Here is a 22,744-nt window from a genome sequence, read left to right on the forward strand (position 1 = left end):
AAGGGGAAGAGTAACAGCCAACACTGCACGAAACAAGCGAAGGACTGGAGTTGGTCGGTGGAATGGAATGGCGGATCTAGATTACTGTATGTTTCTTCTACTTCTGTTAGTAGCCCTGTGCCCTGTGCCAATGTCGAATGTTTGTTTTCGTTTTGATTTTGTTTACCGGTGATTCCTGTGATGTTTTTTGGTTAGTAAGTAACTTGGTGTAACCTTTTCACCAAGGCATGGTGGCCATGTTAATAATCTTGTTTTGTACCACATAGACAGTTTTTAATCACGGCTACCTTTAATTCCAGGCCGGAGGCCGCGGCCTTCGAAGTGGCCGTTGCAAGAATAGTGTTGTAAAAGGTGTTTGTTTGGAGAACGCTAAACTAATGTTATTTATGTATTTTTTTAAGAATACGAAAGCTTGGTTACGGAGCTATGGAAATGTTGACTCCACATTGAATGTACAGAAATAGATTTTCAATTTATATTGTTTTGGTTTTCGATTCTATATTATGTTTTATTTCCATGTTAACTTATGGGACGTCTGGCGCTAAACAATACTACGGTACTTGCAACGTTGCCAATTCTCAGGCCGTGGCCTGCCTGGAGTTAAAGATGGCCGCGGTTTTAGTGGTGCAAAAATGTTTTTTATATAGTATTACTTTATAAATAATTTTGGATATTGAAGAATAATATCACCAGTTACCATATTTTAGGTGGCTATACATGATATCCATTGGTATTGCTGCAAAAATAATAAGTTATCTAGATTTGATGGAGAGGGATAATTGGAGGGATTATTAGAACACGGACTAGGGATAACTAGGGATTTTTTGACGTTGGCCCAGGGATATTTTTTTCTTGCGGATGGAAACACTGGTTCATTGGTCATCATTCTAGTTGTTTGTAGGTTATGTTCGTTACGTTAATCGTTAGTTGTTTACAAATATTTTGACTAGAACCGTATTGCCCTACACTTTTGGTTGTCGTGATTTTATAATAATAATAATGCTTCAAATTCAACAATATAGTGATAGTGGTGATTCTGATTTTGATGAAAATGCTACTACTGCTCATTTGAAACCTTTGGACGATGGGAAAACTATTGCAAAAATTGCACTTAGTAATGTTTGTGCAGCACCAGATGTTACTCCAATGGTAAGAAATTAGTGAACAGTTTCTTAACTGAGCTATGCTAATATCAATTTGAACTATTGAATGGATTAGTAAACCTTCATGAGATTTTTTTCATTATCAGCAAGTTTGGTTAGTAAAGGTTAGGTTATGACACTTTCGGTCTACTGTATAGGTCTACTTAAAAATATTGATTATTAATCAATATTTTCAATTCGATAGTTTCAATCGATATTAGTGTAGCCCAGTTAAGAAACTGTACGCTACCCCTAGTGTTTCTTGCATCCAAAGCTCCACACCCATGGTTTATTTTTACCGTACTCAAAATTATATTAAATTGAATGTTGTTTGCAACAACCTGTGGAATTTTCCACATCGTGCAAGGGAGGTATTGCACTATCGGAGGTTTTCAAACACTTGTAGGGCAAGCGGTCTCAATTCATATGGTTTTTGGGTGTGCCGGGAATCAACACTATCCCTCTCGCACCCTATTTCGAGGTGCTAACCACTAGGCTAGCAAGACACCTTTATTTATCTGTGTTAAGTTCAAATTCAGTTACCGGTAAGTTACCCTATGTCAAGGCCCAAGGGGTATAACGCTTGAAATATTATGATTTTTTAATCGATCACACATTTAGTTTAAATGTTAAGTAGGTAACTTAGGCCTAAGTTATCATATCTGATTAAGTTTTAGGGGTTTTCAATAAAACTAATCACCACTGACATATTTTGGTAAGATAATTGCCCGGGTAAAACTTCTATAATACGCCTATCCGACTCTCTGTGTACAAAGAGTTTAAAACCCTAACTAACTTATGTTCAATTTATTTCCTAATTTATTAACGGCAATGTCAATAGGGGTAATACTATGTGCTGTATACAAGGTGGTGGAAAGCATAACTGAACAGTCTAGATGTACAAGATTAGACAAAAGGAAGTTAATAACAAATGGCTAGATTCAGTTGTGTAGACTTGAGATAGAAGTTACAAAAATTAACAATGAAGAGTTAACAAGGACAGGTAATAATTAGTAGGCCTAAATAAGTTAAGAATAACAAAGACTGACAGCTTATGCTACTTTACAAAATGTTGGTAGGATAAACTATGAACATCTGGTAGCATAAAGCGAATATAACAAACATAGATAGGCCCTAACAGTCTAGATGTACAAGAATAGACAAAAAGGAAGTTGATAACAAAATACTAATTCAGATGTGGAGACAAAAGACTTGACATACCTATGTAGGAGTTACGGTACTAAAAAAACAAAAAAACAATGAAGAGTTAACAAGGGCAGATAAACTAATTAAAAAGGATTAACAAAGACTGACAACTTATGTAATAACTATGTAGTAACTTATGTCAGTGTGACCTGGTGTTCTAAGGTTGATTTTACTCAAAAGATTCGGACAGTCAATAGAACCATTGAGAAGTGTGAAGAGGAAAATCAAGTCAGCATAGTTGAAACAAACTTCCAGAGGTAGAAGATCAAAGTGCTTCATTAAGTCAGCAACAAGGACCTCAAGATATCTAAGACCCATTTTAACTCCAACCAACCTAATGAATCTTCTCTGTATCCTTTCCAATCTTATGAGGTGGTTTTTGTAAAAGGGCTTCCACACCACTGATGCGTATTCAAAGGTAGGTCGTAATAGACTTTTGTATAGAAGACAACTGGACGCACCTTGCCATAACAGCCCCAAAAGTCTGCTAGTTCGTCTGCAGATAGCTTCTATTTGGTCATCAGGAGTAAGAGATGAGTTAAGTAGGACACCAAGATCCTTGACAGTCTCACAGCGTGGAACACCATAACCTTGAATTTCATAATTAATTATGCGTTATTATATTAACACAGGAATCTCTCCGGTAGAACGAAATAGCCATGCATTTATTAGCATTAAGTTGCATCATGTTATTATTGCACCATATACTGACCTTATCAAGAGAGCGTTGCAGTACGTTACTCTTCCGAAACGTTCAGCGCATGAAACCGCTTAATGTCATCTGCAAACAAAAAAAACTTGCACTCAATCGCCTCACCAATATCGTTCATAAATAAATTAAACAAGTAGGGACCCAGAAGGGAGCCCTGTAGAACTCCTGATATCACATTGAAAGGATCAGAAAAGTTATTTACAAATCTGACTGTTGATTGTCTTCCAGATATAGCTTCACAACCATGATAACAAAGGATCCATAACGCCATAAGATCTTAACTTGGATATTAGAATTGATTAGGGTTGCCATTTGGTAATGTATAAAAAAGAGGAGATTTTAGCTGGCGGCCCAAAGGTGAGTAAGCGTAGCAAACAAACTTCAATCAGGACGTGATTGAGCAATGCGAACGAGCTCATCTTGAAAATGAAAGAGGATTTCATAAAACACAATAGGACAGGACGACGTCTGTTGGGCCACTTTTTTCTATGGTTTGGATGCAGTGGTAGAACATTAGGGCCATGGTGAATCTTTCAGGAAGCCCCGGTTTTTTGTTTATTTACTCAATGTTGTACATATATTTATTACATTCATTCATTTTTATGAAATCACATCATAAATTGCAAGAGGCAATGATTTAATTCAGGTGTTTTATTTCCCAAGTATCCGCCTAAAGAGGAGCCTGATAGATCAGCAACTCAAAACCTAATTTTGTTATTGGACCTACCTTCATCTTTATTTATCAACTTTGTGTTACTAATAAAAATCTTATTCCTTATTGTTGAACTTCTTTAAACATGTTTCATGTTTCCTAGGGTCCATCTGATAGCATGAAGTTTGTAGATGTCACTACAAAGGAACTTACTAAAAATCTCAAGTATGAAGAACTTTTTGCTCCTGAATTGGGGCCAGAGAACCCTTTTTTGACTCAACAACAAAGAGCACAGAAAAACACACTTTCTGGATTTGTAGAAAAAGCTCATATTAGTGAATTCCAGTTCGAAAACCAAAGAAGAACGTTTAGTAGCTATGGTGAGTTACAGTATCCAATATTGATGAATATAGCTTTATGAATATGACTTTTTTGCTTTTATGCGTAAAATGTGTTTCTTAAACAATTTGTTAAAGAGAGGATATGCAAAAATAACACTTAGCAGGCAGTCATTGAGGCCGGGCCGTGGCAGCAGTGTTTGTATCGACTGCCCAGTGTTGGGAAGTAGCGCGCCACTTTTTTTGTAGCATTCGCTGTAGCTACGACACTTTTAAGATTTTGTAGCTTTAGCTGTAGCTAGCTACGTTTTTAAAGTAGTTGTAGCATAATTTTAGCTACTTTTCTCCTTACATTAACATTGATTGAGATAGTGATTTTTATCACAACCTTACGTAAAACAACCTCTTTCAAATTGAGATTTTCAAGAAAATTAGGCCTACTTTCTTGGCTTCATACAGCTGGTCGCAGCCGTTTTATTACCTATTACAACGTTGTGTGAGTGTGGACATGGAGGCCATTATTTGAGTGTTATCCACATTTTTGGCTCCTATTTCCTTCATTTGCTACTCTATGATTACTAACTGTTAGATAAAATAAAATCGCTAGATGCAGACGATGTAATAGTGTTACCGGTGACAAGAGAAACTATTGAATGCTTGCAAGTGATTGACAGGGAAATTGGTAATCAATTTAGTTTCTTTATTTTATCGATATTTTCAACTTGGATTTAATGGAAACCAACACCAAATCTTAAAATAATGAGAAAGCTGGTCTATCAACCTTTGCTTCAGCTGTTGATTGTGGTTCATCATCACAAGCCCTTCCTTGGTTGGATTACAAAGATTTTTCAAAGGTTTACTAAATTAAAGAAGAGGAAATTACCTGATGAGATTTCAGATATGCCTAGACAACATAATAATTGTAACAAAAAAAATCTCCATATACTTGAACATTAAACTTTAATTGAAAAAATAGCATAGTTTGCTCCTGCTAACAGCTCTTGTCAAGGCTATGCTATTGGATTAATATGCATACCAAGTTCAATAATTAGGAATATATCTGTTCAGTCCTTGTAAGCCTACTATAGCTAATTGTTACATAGCCAAGTAGGCCTACGTGTTACTTTACTTTACAATTTTCAACATGTTTAAATTAAAAAGCCGATTTAGGATTAGTTGCTGAATACTGTTTTCTGTAACGTTTGATGAAGCACAATTTGCCCTATGCATAATGACAAAGGACAATTTCTTGACATTGAAAAGTGTTATTCATAGAACAAGTAACTTATCACTATGGTTAAAAGTTATAGATTTCGTTTTTAACATTAAAAATAAAGAAAGGTTTATTTGGAATAAACTCCAATTTCAGTAGGCTAGGCTCTGTAACACAAAAATTAATTTTTAAATAATTGTTTTACAGTTTTATTTTATTGTTTTTAATAGTTTATGTAAGACACCTATAAATAACTGTACATTAAAGAAATAAAATGAGCTTTTAAAATATAGTTTGGTTGTATGTCCTTTGAACTTAATGAAATTTACATAATATGCTTAAAAATAATGCAATATTTAATAACCGGCATCAGCATTCTGACACATACTTTCTTCCATAAGCTTGTCAACAACCTTTATCATGGGTAAGCGGTGAGAGTAAATATGATATTTTATAGTTAAAAATCACAAAAGTTGCAATAACTTTTGATCCATAATTGTTACAGCAATGGGGTGTTGTACTATTTTTTTAGAATTGTAAGGACCATAACATATTAATTTTGATAAAAGCCAGCTTTTCTCCAAAAAATGAGATTTTTTTGTCTTTTTTTTTTTTTTTTTTTTTGGAGAATATATATATATATATATATGTATATATACACGTATATAAATTATGAAAACTTTTTCAATACAGTTACATATACAGGGTGGTAAAAAAGTCCCTGGACGGTTAAATATTTTAAAAAATAATGCAGATAGAGCTACAATACTTGGTACAAAGTTACGGGGCATAAAACTCTATTTTAACACATATTCAGTGATCCAATAACTCTTCAGGGGGACGGCCCACAAGGAGTCGGAAGAAAATCTTAAATGGAAGCATAGGTCAATATGCACATCAAATTAAAGGTCTTCTTTAGTAGAATACAATGCCACAAACCGCACTTCAAAAGGTTGACCCTGCACAAAATGACAGTTGTTCAAAGATTCATTTAATTTACATTGCTATTATACGCTTTATCCTCAGGGGGCACAGCCCTAGGAATCGGAAGAAAATTGTTAACGTAAGCATAGGTCGATATGCACATCAAATTAAAGGTCTTCACTAGTAGATTACGATGCCGTAAATTCAAGCTCAAAAGAATGCCTGAGTAAAAAATGGCAGTCGTTCAAAGATTCAAAATGGCGGATTCAAGAAATCTTTGAACATCTGCCATTTTGCGCAGGATCAACCTTTTGAAGTGCGGTTTGCGGCATTGTATTCTACTAAAGAAGACCTTTAATTTGATGTGCATATTGACCTATGCTTCCATTTAAGATTTTCTTCCGACTCCTTGTGGGCCGTCCCCCTGAAGAGTTATTGGATCACTGAATATGTGTTAAAATATAGTTTTATGCCCTGTAACTTTGTACCAAGTCTTACCACGAGACCTACAGTAATAGCTAACTTCCTAAGTTATATGGGAAATTCGCTAAAAATATATAAAATTCTAATTAAAATTAAGATTTATAGTCCTTATTGTCTGATTTGATTTCCCTAAAAAGAAAATTAGGTGTCATTTAAATATTTTTAAACTTGTTTCAAACACTTACAAATTCATGCAGTTTCCTCCTTCCACCAAGCACCATTGTAGAAAATAGAAGATATATAGTTTATTGATGTTCATTGAGAACAGAACAAGCACCGTAAAATATTTACAAATAATATATTTCTTAGTTACATTTTAGTAGTTCAGGGTTAATTACTTAAAAAGAAACCAAGAAATTAATAAGTGTTTGTGAATGAACAGAATCTTTATTCAAAATATTGTTTAGCTGACAAAAAAAATCTCCAAAATATAATATTTGATATTTCAGGTTATGCTATTGACCCCACTGTTGACAATGAAAATGAAGGTAAAACTATTGTTGGGGCCACGCTCGCAGCAGAGGAGACATCGATGAAGACTGTGTTTGAGGCGACAACCAAAAGACCATTGGACAAGAGAAAACGAAAGAAAAATGATGATCCAGGAGACATTGAGGGATTTCTTGGTCCTTGGGGTGGTTTTAAAGATGAGCAGCGAGTTATGAAACCTAATGAGGTAAAACAACTTTGATTGATAACCAACTTTGCAGGGATGACTCTAATATTAACAAGAGTAATTTCATACTTAGTCAATTTTAACTAATGCCTTTAAAATATTTATCCAAGCATGTACTATTTATATTTAATGATACTAGATAACCCGTTGCTGAAAATCGAGCAAAACTGCAACTTGTAAAAAAAGGATAAAGAACAAAAACATAAACTGCTAGACCTCAATAAAATAGTCACTCTAAACTTAGTTAAAGACTTAGTTTCATCATTCTACAATTCAAGTGTTCTTTGGGAGTTGGTTCAGATTCAAAGTAGGCTATTAATTCCAGGCTGAAGCTGAGGAGCTAGAGGAGTATTTGGCCAAGAAACAGAAACGCGGGAAGCAATCTGATGATAAACCTTTGGAGGAGAAAACCGTTTTACACAGTAAGTAGGATTAAAATTGCAGTGAATTCTGGAATAGGTTTTAAGATTGAATACAGTAGTTAGGTTTCTAACAAAAAACTTTATTCTTAAGATATCACGTATATACACTTGACAAATTGCTAAAAACAACATCTCTTTGTAGGCCTAACTGGAAAATCGGATAAAAAAATATAGACAGCAGTGGTTTTTAAAAATTCTTTCCCACTCCTCGATTTTCAATGCCTTTGTTACAAAACTTAAATGTATTTAATAATAGAAATTTAGGCTAGTTCGAATCTTTTTACTGGTTCCATGGTGTTTGCATTACTTAAGTCGTATTGTTTTTTGGGAAGAGATTGATCCAGTGTGAATTATTAAAAATAAGCTGAAAGTCGAGAACATCAGCTGAACATGTTCTCTTTTGTTAACCTTTTTAGCTTATTTAGAGGAAGCAAATAGTTCTAAATAAAAGATTAATCACATTTTTATTTAAATTTAGTAGGCAAGTGCCTAGGACACGAGGCAATTGGCTTTTTTGGGGACGCCAAAATATTGAAAAGTAAAATATTTTGTGGTTGTATTTGCATACGATCGCGTTAAAACTGATAATCCCTTGCATCATAATAATTGCCTCCCGCGATTGCGGCAAAATGGTAATCATTGCTCGCGGTCTTGTGGAGATCATCAACGTCACAGTAAATGAGGCAAAATTCTGATCTTTTCCCGCAATTGTGGGGGCATTATTATCGTCTTGCGCGATCGCGATAAAATACTGAACACCCCTCGTGGCCGTGAAGGCATCATTATACCTTCCCCGCGGTCGTTTGGACATAGTAATCGCCTCCCGTGATTGTGTCAAAATGGTAATCATCTCCCGCGGCCATGTGGGGATCATCGTCGGCGTGGGTTTATATTAGCAGAAACAAAGATGAAAACAATTTTGGGAGTTAAAATGAATATTATCAGTAGGCCTAAATAAAAAACCGCTTAATTTTGTTGTCAAGTTTAAGTTTGTATCTAAAGGAGTCTTCTTTAGTCCCACCTTCACATCCTAGGACGTGTGATCTAGTCCAGAACTGTTTGACATTATCATATTACTTCAAACAGGCTAGGCCTTATCACTTAGATCCATTAGTGATTGGCGTGATTTGAACGTGGAACCTCAGGGACCCAAGTCGCTTTTAGACCAGCTCACTCCCAGGTTCTAGTGAAAAAATATACCATTGTAATATACAAATGTTTAACGTTGGTGCCACTATGTTGCAGTCAAGGACAGTACAGACTACCAAGGTCGCTCGTTTATACATCCTCCTCAGGACGTCGGTGTTAACCTCAAGTCAGAGACACCTCCAGATAGATGCTTCTTGCCCAAATCTCACATTCACACCTGGCAGGGACATACCAAGGGAATCTCTGCCATCCGCTGGTTCCCCCACTCTGCTCACTTGCTGCTGTCTTGCAGTATGGATTGTAGGGTCAAGGTACAACTGTCATATCACAACGTCATACATTGAAGTGTTTCCAGTATTTTACACCATGTGTTACATTGTTGATATAAATATCAGGTTCTGAAAGAATATCTACCAGCCTAAAAAGCTATTTATTTAAAAACCCTGTTGGGGTGTTATGTTCTTCCTTCACATAGGACACAGCTTGGTATCTAGCTTGGAACTGTCATACTCAATAATTCAGGCTAGACCTAAAACGTTGCGGCATTATTATATGGATAAAATCCATTTGTGATTGATGGGATTTGAACTCGGGACATTCGGAAAATGGTTGAAAGCTTTACCCGACTTGTGCTGAAACTTGTTAGTCAACTTTTGAACTACTACGCTCGGGGTTGAGTATGTCTTTTAGTGTGGTAGACTGTAGCCTGATCAATGGCGGAGCAGTCTAAAGGATTGTTTCTCCAGCCAGGAATCAGTCGCATAGATAAAGGGTTTGGATACGTTCTCACTCAGGCCTAGTGTTAAATAAAAGGTATTGACAAGACAAGTAAATTCTTTCTGCATTTTTCCTTTGAATAAGGCATTTCTCTACTTTTTAACTGTTCTTACTATGTGTATATCCACCTAAAAAACGGGTTTCATTTTTTTTTTTTTTTTTTTTTTTTGTTTATAAAGTGGAGGAAAAAACAAATTGTCAATCTATGAAAACTCCCTGGGTTCAATGATTCGGTTAGATTTCAATGGTGTACGGTATTAAAAGTTTTCTATAAGCTGCAAATAAAATAACAGCCTATACTTCCTTTTAGCTGTGGGAAGTTTATAAAGACCGACGGTGTGTGAGGACTTACTACGGCCACCGTCAGGCTGTCAGAGACATTGCCTTCAACAATCCTGGCACACAGTTCCTCTCAGCAGGTGAGTGGAAAATTATAATGACGAGAATATGTTTGGGTCAAATTCATAAATGAAAAAAAATTAGTAAATTTAAACAATTTTGGGAGTTAAAATGAAAATGAATATTATTAGTAGGCCTACATAAAAAACGGCTTCACTTTTTGAAGCCTCAGTATTGAAATACCTCAACAATATTTCCATATTCCTTTTTTGTGCATGCAGCATATGATCGGTACATCATTCAAGTTATGGGATACTGAAACAGGAGAATGTATCTCTCGTTTCACCAGTCGCAATATACCGTATTGTTTCAAATTCAACCATTTTCAACATATATTTTGTAAAATGTTAAGTATATGAATTGACTTGTTTACAAAATTTATGATTTACCAACAAAACAAATAGGTTTAGCTAGCTTACATGAAAAAATTAAGAGTTCTTTTATACTTTTTATACTTTTTTTACTGACTAGTTTATAGTGGAATCGAACTACATTTTTGTCTTGGAATTTACCAATTTTGGTCTAATAATCAGGATAGTAGGGCCTAGTGCCTATAGTCGTAGTGCTCACTAGTTTGTTAATCTACACCAGAGAGTATCACATCTACAGATCATGCCTATAAATATCCAAAATTCTTGACCTCCAGGTAGCTGGATTACATGACGACAACACGGTCCCAGTTCAGGGGATAATAGATAACACACTTATGGTTACTTAGGCCGGTCGCACACTGATGCAGCATTTCACCTGACGCAAGTGTTGCGAGGCAAAATGTTTAGCTGGGTACGAGCGCCCCATGTATTTCAATGGGAGGCCGCACACTGATCAAACGAGGCGTCTCGCAACACCTTGAAACATTTGAGCAGCCGCTCGAAGAATGGATCCCATACAGCACGATGTTTGATGTTTCAAGGAGCAAAACGTTCTGCGCATGCGCCAAATCCCTTCTAGCTAGTAAGGCCATAGACTAACCAACACAAGTTTTATCTACAGGGTTAGGCAAAAGTCTGGAACCCCCCAGTTAACTGTTTAATGCGTTGCAGTACTAAAACCAAACTCGGCACATATTTACAACGTAAGAAATTGCACTTTTTCATCAAAGTTACAACTTTGCCTCAGCCCCCAAAATGGGGTATTTTGGGGGCAGCTTCAAATTTTCAAATGTAAACACCTATCATGATCATGTGACCCCTCATTTTAAAGGGTTTATCAAGAGAAATTGAATGGCGCAAACCAGAGGTCAATATCGCACCCCTAATCAAAATGGCAGCCATTTTAATTTATGATGAGCAAGCAAGATAAAGTCTGGACACCCCCAGTTAACTTAATAACGTGTGGCTGTGGGAAAACCTAACTTGGCACATGTTTACAACATAAAAAAATGCACTTTTTCCTTTAAAGTTAGAACTTGTACCCAGTCCCCAAAATGGGGTATTTTGGGGGCAGCCCCAAATTTTCAAATGTAAACACCTATCATGTGGCCTATCATTTTAAAGGGTTTCTAAAAAAAATTAAATGGGGCAAACTAGAGGTCAATATTGCACCCCTAATCAAAATGGCAGTCATTTTTAAATATCCCCTATTAACTTTTTAACAGGTTATAGCAGGAAAACTAAACTCAGCATGCCTTTATAAAAAAAGAGAATTCACCTTTTGGTCAGTATTAAAATATTAATTTTTTAAAGTTAACTGGGGGTGTCAAGACTTTATGCTTAAGACTTGCTCATCTTAAATAATTAAAATGGCTGCCATTTTGATTAGGGATGTGATATTGACCTCTAGTTTGAGCCATTCAATTTATCTCAATAAACCCTTTAAAATGAGGGGTCACATGATAGGTACATTTGAAAATTTGGGGCTGCCCCTAAAATACCTCATTTTGGGGGCTGGGGCAAAGTTGTAACTTGGATGAAAAAGTACAATTTATTATGTTGTAAATATGTGCCAAGTTTGGTTTTCCTACTGCAACACGTTAAAAAGTTAACTGGGATGTTCCAGACTTTTGCCTAACCCTGTATGGTAAAGCTTTGTGGCTTTTAATATCCAATTGACCGTTTGTTGTTTAAAAAATAACTCTTCTTTGAAAAATGAATTTTGAAGTTTCGTTATAACTCAACAATTATATTTTGAATTTCCATTGAACAATGTTGTTTATTTTTTCTTGCTACCTTTTTGGTAGTCTCACAGCCCATGCAAAGTAGTAAAATAATTAAGAAATTTTATGGTTACTCAGTTCATTTTATATAACCATCACAACATTATCTAATGATAATTTCTTACAATATCCCTTACGGTATTTAAAACTCTTCTAATAAAATAGTATAGCAATTATTCGACAATAATTGTAAAATTTCCCTGAATCTGATTTAATTTCAAGAGGAAAGCCTTACTGTCATCATCAGATTGATTGGGCGAACCCAATGTTTTCTTTCTATTTAGTCCAGCATTTTGCAAAAACTGGCATACAACAATAGCTATGTTGACTTCCTCGTCACACATGTTCAAACAATACTATAGCAGATGACCAGTAAAAATGATATTTATTTTTCTTAATTTTGCTTGAAACCAAATTCTGAATTATGCTTGAACCTCCCGCACACTGGAGAAGCAAAGAAACAAAATGCTTCAAGCAATTCGTTGTGCAACATTTTGCTTCAGGAGAAATGCTGGATCAGTCTGCGCCCAGCCTGATAACATTGATATTTTGTCATAAAATAGTACTTCTTCAGAGAGTGGATTGAAGAGAATTCTCTTCAGAGACCTTATATTGTGTAGGCCTATCTATTAGCCCTTGGACTTTTAGCGTTCTCAGGTAAGTTACAGTAGCTAAACACCATCCCTTAACAAAAATCTCCTTGGGAATCATGAGGAGTTCAATTGAAGTTTTGAGCTACGCAAAGTAAAATGTATCTATCGATAATCTCTTACTATGCAGTCCATCTATTTTTTTCAGTAAAACTCCCCTAAGTTAACTTTGACTTACTTGACTTGACTTATCTCCTTTCACTCCTGCACGGAGCATAGGGCCTCCACGAAACAACGCCATCGGACTCGGTTGGCAGCCAAGGCTCTCACTTCCCTCCAGTTTTTCCCTGCATCTCTTATTTCTTCTTCTATAGTTCTTCTCCAGGTCATTCGAGGCCTTCCTCTTCGTCTATGCCCCTGGGGATTCCAGTTCAAGGCCTGCCTCTCTACAGCATCTGGATCTTTACGAAGAGTGTGTCCAATCCATCGCCACTTGCGTTTTTTAATCTGTATCTACAGGTTCTTCATCTGTAGCTTTCCACAGCTCTCTGTTTGAAATAACCTCCGGCCAGTAGATCTTCAGTATTTTTCTCAAACATCTGTTGATGAAAACTTGGAGCTTTTGTGTCAAAGATGAAGATACCTTCCAAGTCTCACACCCATATAGCAACACAGACTTGACGTTGCTACTAAATATCTTCAACTTGGTTCTGGTTGAAATGTCAAGTTAACTTTAGCAGTTACATATTTACTTTTACATTAAATTAATTCAATTTATTAATTTAAAATGTCATCTGCCGTCTGCAGTGGATGTACAGTATTGAAGTGTGGATACCTCACCAAGATTTCAATATTCCTTTTTTGTGCATGCAGCATATGATCGGTACATCAAGTTATGGGATACTGAAACAGGAGAATGTATCTCTCGTTTCACCAGCCGCAAGATACCGTATTGTGTCAAATTCAATCCTGACGAAGATAAACAACATCTCTTTGTAGCGGGAACATCGGACAAAAAGATTATTTGCGTAAGTTCATTATGGTGATGGCTAAAACTAGACTTACTAGGCTTAGACAATAGTAATCTTGTAGAATTAATTTTTATAACACCAGGATTGTGTTTACAGTACTTACAAATAATAGGTAAAACTTACTTTGTCAGACAATCCTTAACAATTAGAGTAGCATGTGGTGAAACTTTCTATATATGTTTTGGATGTTATTACAATTCACCATAGTCTAACAAAAGTCAGTCTAACTAAAGAAACCACTTCTTAATGTGTTACCAGAATAAGTTATGTCACAGTTTACACATGGCACAAGAACAAATACCAAACCGACATTGTTTAAGCCATTGTTAGTATTTATTTGATCACAAAACAAGTACAGTAGTTTGCATTTTAAACAAACTATTCATAACCACTCCTTGCAGTGGTCGAAAACTCAACCAAAAATATGTAATGTACAGACTTCTCTATTTTCACCCCACACTGTAATAAAATATGTGATTGGAATTTCTTCCATTTGTTTTTATTTTCTGTATATATTTTGTTGTTATTTTATTTTGTCACCAGCATGACAACCCACAAGGCCAATGTTAATTTTTAAAATTTTAAATTAATTTATTGTGCTTATTTTTGAGCCTATTTTAATTTATAAAGGGATTTTGCACATCCCCAGGAAAATATCTTTCTAGCAGTATGCATAGACTTTTCCTGTGATGCACACGAGATTAGAAAAAAAGGTTTGAAAGAAACATGCTTGCCTATTATATATAGATATATTGAAATTAGGGGCGGTTTAAGTAAGGCCGGTTTTATGTATTAATCCATAGTTTGCTTGTATGCCACAAAGAGGCTCCTCACCCCACTTACTGGCATCACTTGTGACCAGAATGACACAAATTGCAGCTCTGTAGCTGTCATGTACGCTCGCTGTGTGTTTTACAAACTTTTTAAACCATTGAATCCCCTTCCGCGTCCTAGGTAAGGTCACACAGGGTGTCTACCAACCGGGAAATCCAGGAAAACCGGGAATTGTACTTAATTTTTTACTGGCCATGAAATGTACGGGAATTGTCCTTAAATGCCAGACTATGTCCTTAAATTTTTAATGGGCCATAATTTTATTGATCGCTAGTTGGTTAGGAGCACATAAAAGGTTTATCAGATGTTTGTTTACATTTTCATAATTTATTACTAGAGTAATTATGCAATAAAAATCCCATTAGCAATCTCAAACCCATTAATCTTTATCACGACAATCAAGTGTCAAGTCAAGTACTTCCAAGAACTGTTGACTCAGCAGCTAGCTCATAAAAGTTGTATCACTTTTATTCCTTTACAACTTCTTTTTTTATTACTAGGGTAATTATTATTAGATCCCAAACCTATTTTATCGTGAAAATAATAGCTTTATAATGGCTGTTAAATTTCACTTCTTACTCGTACTTTAGGCTTGAAGATTCAATTTGCCGCGGCCATTGCCTAGTGCCATAAAACTGTTTATGGCTTCATATTAAACATGTAAATAATCTACAGTCTTATTTTGTAAGTTAACCCCTTTTTTATGGATATTTTATCTTTCAATTGACAAAACCACAAGCAATGTTGTTTGCATTAATGTTTTATCACTATGTAGGCCTGCTTGGTTTCAAATTATGCCATTGCATTTTCTGTATCTTTGTCTTATATTGTTGGCTATTCAGGTTTCAATGTTTTTTGTTTCCCATATATTTATTTATTGAGTTGTATGCTTTAAGCAATCTAAATATTATGAACTAGAATGATGATAGGGACTTTGCTGCTATTATAACCTCATTGTTTATTACTCAGTTTATATAGGCCCTCCTAAATAATTAGGTCTAGGCCTGGGTATTTTGATTCTTGAAAGAGCTGTAAAATATATTAAGAAAATGTAATTGAGCCCAAGATAAACAACTAATGACTGCTATGTGTCGATATTAACTTTGCAAATGAAAATACAATAATCTTACTCTGTGCTTATTGCTTATTGGTAGCCGCTTACCATACCTTGATTTTTTACTAAGAACTGAGCAACAATATGCATTAAAGATTTTTTTTTTCAAAAGTAGTCGAGAACCTAACGTTGTGCCAGGGCGAATCATGCCAAATTAATCCGCCTGGATCGGATAAGCTATGTTATGAAGTTTACGTGACCGATGGAGATATTTGTCGCTATCGCAGGAGACAATGATTGCATTTCTCTGTTACACTATAAAAGCTTTACCTAAAGTATAGGTAGGCCTATGTTTGTTAACTTTCAATAAATTTCTATTTTGAAATTTTTAACTCTTATCTATTATTGTTTACTTTTTCTCTGGTGCAACTACAGTGAATAACAAGATTAATACAGTTTGACAAATCAAAATTATTCGGTAGGCCTAATGACACCGACAAAGGTTACGGCAAAGTGTCCTTAAATGTACGGGAATTGTCCATGAATTTTTTATCCAGAATGTAGTAGACACCCTGTCACAGTGAATTGCTTTTTGATTACAAGATATGTATCCAAAGCTTATCTTCATGGCCAGACTACTGGAGTTTATGATCATGATACGATGATAGCGTGGAGAGTGGAAAAATAGGCTAGCGAAGTAAAATATGGATAATTTATAAAACTGGATAGCCTTTTGTTGTTATTATTAAAAACAAAGTTTTAGAGGTAGACCTATGAATGAGATTCATATTTCATTTTACAAGCATGGTTAGTCAGCCTTCAATATCTGGTTTTCTTCCACAACTTAATTTTTTATTTAGATTTTGTTATGTAAAAAAAAGTTGTCTTTTCAAAACAAAACCATTTTGACAACTAGTGTTGTTTCAGTGGGACACCCGCAGTGGTGAGATTGTCCAGGAGTATGACAGGCATCTTGGAGCAGTCAACTCCATTACCTTTGTAGATGAGAACAGAAGATTTGTCACCACCTCCGATGACAAGAGTCTCAGAGTCTGGGAATGGTAAGATAGTTATTTTCATTTCACTTCTTTTGTACCAAGATTACACATGGTAAAGTTGTGCACCACGAGCTTTGTTTTATAGTAAAGCACACTTGCTTTTAGAAAAGGTGCCACCTTGACGGCCTCTACGTCAGATGTAAACGCATACACCTCTTTATCCTTGGCTTTTCTTTTGTCGGATTCTTTTTCTTGTCTGGCATCATTTTTTATCTTGATATGGACTTGGTAGGTTTCTTCTGTGACGTTTCCAACTTCATATGAAGCGCAAACATCGCACTTGTCCTTTTTAAGTTGAAAAATGGAGGGATTCTTCTTATGAAAAGAACTGTCAAAGGAATGTCTACTCAAAATTAACGAACCCTCCGGTTTGCCCTCTTTTATCTCTTCAGTGTGACAATGTTTTTTGTAAGTATCATACAAGTGAGTCATTGACTCAAATGTAGGCTCAATGTACAAACGGGATGAAGACTTCTGACAATAATGTGAAGGCATTTTTGGTAGAGCATTCAGGAATCTATCCAAACATTCATTTTGGTTTAGTTTTTTTCTTTTTAGAAACTGTAACACATTTGATATGATACAAATAAATTACTTTAATACACCTTTACATAGATAGATTAGTAAATTCAATTCAATTCAATTCAAATATCTTTATTCGTTTTTGAAATTGTAATAAAGGAATTGTCTATTGTCTACATAATATTGTACATGATCTTCCTTATATCGCGGTGAATTTGTGAACATCTTCAGCCGCGGAAAAGTGACGATATGCCATTTTCTACGATCACGGTAACATCATCTTCTCATGATCAGGGAAAATCCTGAATATCACACTTGATCGCAGCATATTGTCACTTTTCGATCGACCATCTTGGAGAAGATTGTTTCCAGTCCAAACCGATCTGTCTAGCCAAATGTTGGCCAGGCCCGGTCTGGCCAGGCCGGCTGGTCGGCGATCGCCGAGGGCCTCCGGCTCAAGGGGGCCTCCAAGAGCCAAAAAATCAAGTCAACAATGTTTTTTATTACGAAAAATTATTTTGTTTTACTGTTTCACAGCGACGTAGTCTTGCAAAAACAATTTTTAATAAACAATAACATGTTTATTATTGTATTACAGTTAAGGGTTTAGTACTAGAGATAGTCTAGTCCCCGATCTCACCTCACCGCACCGCACCGTTCGAAACAGCTCAGCGGCCAGCGCTACGTGGTAACATTGACTATATAAAACTATTTAGTCAATGGTGATAGTGACGCGATATTGCCGTGCAGGCGCGTCTGCATTGTGCAATTGAGTCTAGTATCTGGACTCAAGCAGACAGCTTAGCGCTTGTACTAGTAGTGACGAGACAACCGACTGGAACAAAACTATCGACTATTCAATCGGTTGTTTTTAAAACCAGTTGTTTTTTCTGTCGAATAAAAAACTGTGTGAATTCCACTACAACAACTGGTGGCGTTCAATCGGCACAGTGGTTTCAGTAGTTTCTGTCATTGCAAGTTAAATGATCGATTATAATTTTACTTTAAACGTTGGAGTTTTTGCGCATGATTCCTATTGTTTGTTGTCGTTTGCATTAATATTTTATTACTTTGGTATAAAACGTAATGGAATGACAACATTTACAATTAATTTTGAAATTTATAGTTTATTACATGACTGACAAGTTTTACATTTTTCAGGCCTAATGTCTCTCAGTAAAACAAATATTCCTATTTATTTGTTACCTGGTTTTTAAAACAAATTTTATTATAGGCATTAACTATCATGAGTATAAAAAAACACAGTGATTTGGCAATTTTATATTTTTTAAATCAATAAAAATACATACAATTACATTTTATATATCCCTAAAAACTCTTCCCAATTCTTATACGTCAGTTGATCTACAGCTGATTTCATTCGACCAGTCAGCCTCAATACCAAAAAGTCGAGTATGGTGCTTACGAATAGTTTCAATCACCGATGTGTGGTTTTATTCCAGTCATTCCTACTACGTAGAGGATTATGACGTATTGTTTGAAAGAGTACTAACACTTAAATCAGTTTATAAATTAAACGTGTGTGCCCAAGTGGCACAAGTAAAAGAAAAAAAAGATAGGAAATCCTCGAAATAAAAACAAATTAAAGTCAAAAAGTTTTAACTTATGGTTAGCTGGTTTCAGTTCCGATTCTGCTAACAATTGAGAAGTTGCAAACAGGTATGCAGAACATCAGAAGATTTTTGTAAGCCTTAACTTAAAATACTTTTGATTGTTTCTGTTTGTCTGTTTGTCTTTTTTGCTGAGGTACAACTATGGAGTAAAATGTGTGATAAACAGTATGGCAAAAACTCCAAGAACTAGGTTTTGGTCTTATTTTTGAATTGAATACTTAAACAATTTTAATAATATGCCTTTAAATTTTGTTGCAGCTATAGAGGTGAATAGAAATACGAGAAAATTTTATATCAAATTTAAATTGATTGATACCTTAGAATTAGATTTATAAATACAAAGATTTTCAATTTATGGTCATTTTGCAATTATTAGTTTAATCCAAAATATAAAAAAATTTTAAGCATTTAAACCCTTTTTATCCACCTGCGGCATGCAGCAAACATAGGCTAACTATTGTTGCCGTGGTGAGAGGACCCCATGGTCCTAGTTTTATTTCTGGTGGGGGGCCTCAAATCACTATCTAGCCGAGGGCCTCCAATGGAGCCAGACCGGGCCTGATGTTGGCAGAACCCAACCCAAAAATATTAGGAACTACAGACCCATAGTTGTTTGCAACACGTGGTTTTTAGGTCTGTTAAAGACCTCTGGATTTCTGATGATATAATAATTTTTTTCAGGGACATCCCAGTGGACATGAAGTACATAGCGGATCCCAGCATGCACTCCATGCCTGCTGTCACTCCGTCACCCAACCACAAGTGGCTGGCATGTCAGAGCATGGACAACAAGATTGTCATATTCTCAGCTCTCAACCGGTTCAAACTTAACCGCAAGAAGACATTTACAGGTCACATGGTCGCTGGATATGCCTGCTCTCTAGACTTCTCTCCTGATATGAGGTAGTGAAACATGAGGGTTGTTGCAGTGATGGTAATATTAAAGGGGAAAGATATAATTCCATATCCAAATCTAGTACACAAAAATATTTTATAAGTACAGGTTAGGCTTGAATTATCATGTAACAAGGTTATTGTGTATGGGCTTAAGAGCCTAGGGTTGAAAGATTTTTTTGGAAAAGGTTTGCCTGAATGGGGAAGATTCCATCCTGGCTTTAGTTGCCATACATTGGAAGAAAATTGTGTTCAGGTTTAGTGTAATGGTTTGATGTTTGAGTTACGGTAGTTGTGAATTGTAGTGTTTCAGCCAGCCTTAGGTTTCTACCAAACGTGAAAACATCTTTCCCAAGAGTAAAACGATCTCGGCACTGGGGTGAATGTTAGACCTTTGAAAAATAAGCTGGATTCAGCTCCGACTAGATTTGTGAAGGTTTTCCTTGGTTTTAAAATATGTGTTAGGTCTGCACTGCAGAGTGCCTTTGGGATTTTCGATAGTCTTGGAAGTTGACCAACTGGGGTGGATAAGATTGATTAAGTGGCTTTTCGCGTAAAAAAGAACAGTGGTTAGGTCTATGTGTAGTTTGACAAAAAGTGGCTGTGAAGCCTACCTTTTAAATCTGGCTAACACGGAGTTGAGAAAGTTTCATTAATTTTATCTTGGCTAGGTCATCCTGCAGTTTGTTTGCTTCATTAACAACAGAGTCTACTCAATATATAACTAGTGTAATTTCAATGAGATAGGGGTAGTGTGATAAAATAGTGTTGGCTGTTGTGTTTAATTTACCAGATAGTTCTGGATGCTTTCTTTTGTAGGATTTAGTAACCAGTATTGTGGTCTCCTTGATGCATTAGGGTGATTTTAGGCCTCATGTAATTATGACAACCTGATACTGGTGGTTTGCAGGAAAGGCATTTGGGGGCTAGGCCTAGATTGATAGAAAAGAAAAAGGAAATGTGGATTTCTCTTGGCTAAAGGTGTAAATTGTTTAACCAGACATTTAGAAGTATTTTTCGTACATACAAATTTAAAAGGAAACATTGATAGGAAAAAAGAATAGGACAGAAAACAATTAGAACGTAACGTGAAAACTGGGTCTTTAAGGTTATGAGGTTTTTGTAAAAAATGGCTTTGGGCCAGAGTTTTTAATGTTAGGTTTGACTAATTTAATTAAAACCTATCCTTAACAAAATACTTAAAAATCAAGGTAAACTATGGCATTGTTTTGACGAGAAAAAATAAATTTTTCCAAGGTAATAATAAGTTGTTTTACAAAATAAAATTACATTACCTGTATATTCTTTTCATTTATAGCTATTAACTAGCCCTTATTCTAAACCTCCTCCCACAGGTGCGTTTTGAATTTTTGCGTTTTGCTCAGTCAAAATATGACAAAATTGGCAACTGTAATCCTGACACTAGAAGCAAACAAAAGTTATAATACTTCACTGCAGTGCTCGATTTGTAGAAAATGAGGTTCCGGAACTGTACCTTGACAGGTTTCGGAGCACTGCTTCACTGACAGAATATTTGTGTCGGGTAGAAAGATGTTTTAATGTCTTAGACATCCTGTTTTCTTTAACACAAATCTTCTTTGGTTGAAAGTGCTGTCAGTTTACAATGAAATATTCAAATTTTTGTGTAGAGTGTTTATGTTTCTTGTACCAAAATTGACACTTTCCTTTTTTTGTAAGCCTGGTTTCCCAAAAAAACTCTTCATACTTTAACTAAGCTTGTTTTACGTAAGTTACAACTGTTAGACCTGTCTATTGCTTGGATTGTTACAGCTACATAGTGTCAGGAGATGCTGATGGCAAGACCTACGTGTGGGACTGGAAGACAACCAAACTGTTCAGCAAATGGAAGGCACATGACAACGTCTGTATATCTGTTCTTTGGCATCCTCACGAGCCCAGCAAGCTAGCCACAGCGGGCTGGGACGGTCTCATCAAATACTGGGACTAAACTAACCCAACAGACATTTTGTATATAGTTTTTAATAAATAATTTATACAATTTATTGCCGTATAAAGATTACCTAGAGTAAATTTGTGTTATTTCTTTTACATAGTTTTCCCTCAATTTGCTAGACCTTCCTTATTTTATATCAAATGTCACAATTTTAATTTACCACACATTCATAAGCCTTTGTAGTTCAGTAATTAGGTCCTCAAGAAAAATGGAATAAGTCCAACTCGTTATTTCTTTTGATATTATTAAACGTCGACTCACTGATATAACTAACTTATAAGGTGGGTTACTACAAGCAAATTTTGGTAGGTTTAAAGTTAATTAGGTAGGTTACTGAGTTTTGTTATTTCCTGACTAAAAAATTCAAGCTAATGTCGTAGTTTAGAACTCAGGATTTTCACACACCTTTGTGCTTGTACAATGCAGAGAAGGTTCTCCTTACCTTAGAAACCTTTCCTTATTGATCTTCAATACAGGTGGAGCTGTAGCTTTAGATGTGAGACCAAACAGCTGGGCTTTGTCAAATAGCTTAAAGCTATTGTAGATTGGCAGGGTGTCAACCTGGGACTCATGGAAAGAAGTTCTGTCCTCTAAATTCTACCCAATAATACGCCAACTGTATTCATCTATTGTTACATTAATCTATTGTTCATTCAGAAAGATAAAATTTAGTAGGACTACTAGCTTTACTTTAATAAATCAAACTAAATGGAAGTTGAGGGATGTGTTCAAAGAGTTCCATAATCGACAAATGTTGATTTCCAAAGAAATGTGTACATACAGTACAAAATTTAAAAACTAGTTCAAATTTGTCCTGATATACTCATACAACGATTATTTGTCTTTTCAAACAAAATCTGTCGACTATAAGTAATATTAGCTTTTTTAAAAACCATACATTGAT

General features: G+C 35.5%; 1 protein-coding gene across 1 annotated transcript; it reads left to right on the forward strand.

The window, feature by feature from the left end:
- Window positions 1–920: 920 nt before the first annotated feature.
- LOC128989587 (pre-mRNA-processing factor 17-like) lies at window positions 921–21,889 on the forward strand. The gene is made up of 10 exons (XM_054411504.1): window positions 921–1,149; window positions 3,876–4,092; window positions 7,120–7,346; window positions 7,672–7,768; window positions 9,014–9,228; window positions 10,005–10,113; window positions 13,712–13,866; window positions 16,685–16,818; window positions 19,653–19,874; window positions 21,657–21,889. The coding sequence occupies exons 1-10, from the start codon at window positions 1,000–1,002 to the stop codon at window positions 21,832–21,834; spliced, it is 1,704 nt and encodes a 567-aa protein (XP_054267479.1). The 5' UTR covers window positions 921–999; the 3' UTR covers window positions 21,835–21,889.
- Window positions 21,890–22,744: the final 855 nt, after the last annotated feature.

This window comes from Macrosteles quadrilineatus, unplaced genomic scaffold (genome assembly GCF_028750875.1).
Source record: "Macrosteles quadrilineatus isolate MER2022 unplaced genomic scaffold, UCM_ALF_1.0 Scaffold_3__2_contigs__length_128488019, whole genome shotgun sequence".
NCBI classification, from domain to species: Eukaryota; Metazoa; Arthropoda; class Insecta; order Hemiptera; family Cicadellidae; genus Macrosteles; species Macrosteles quadrilineatus.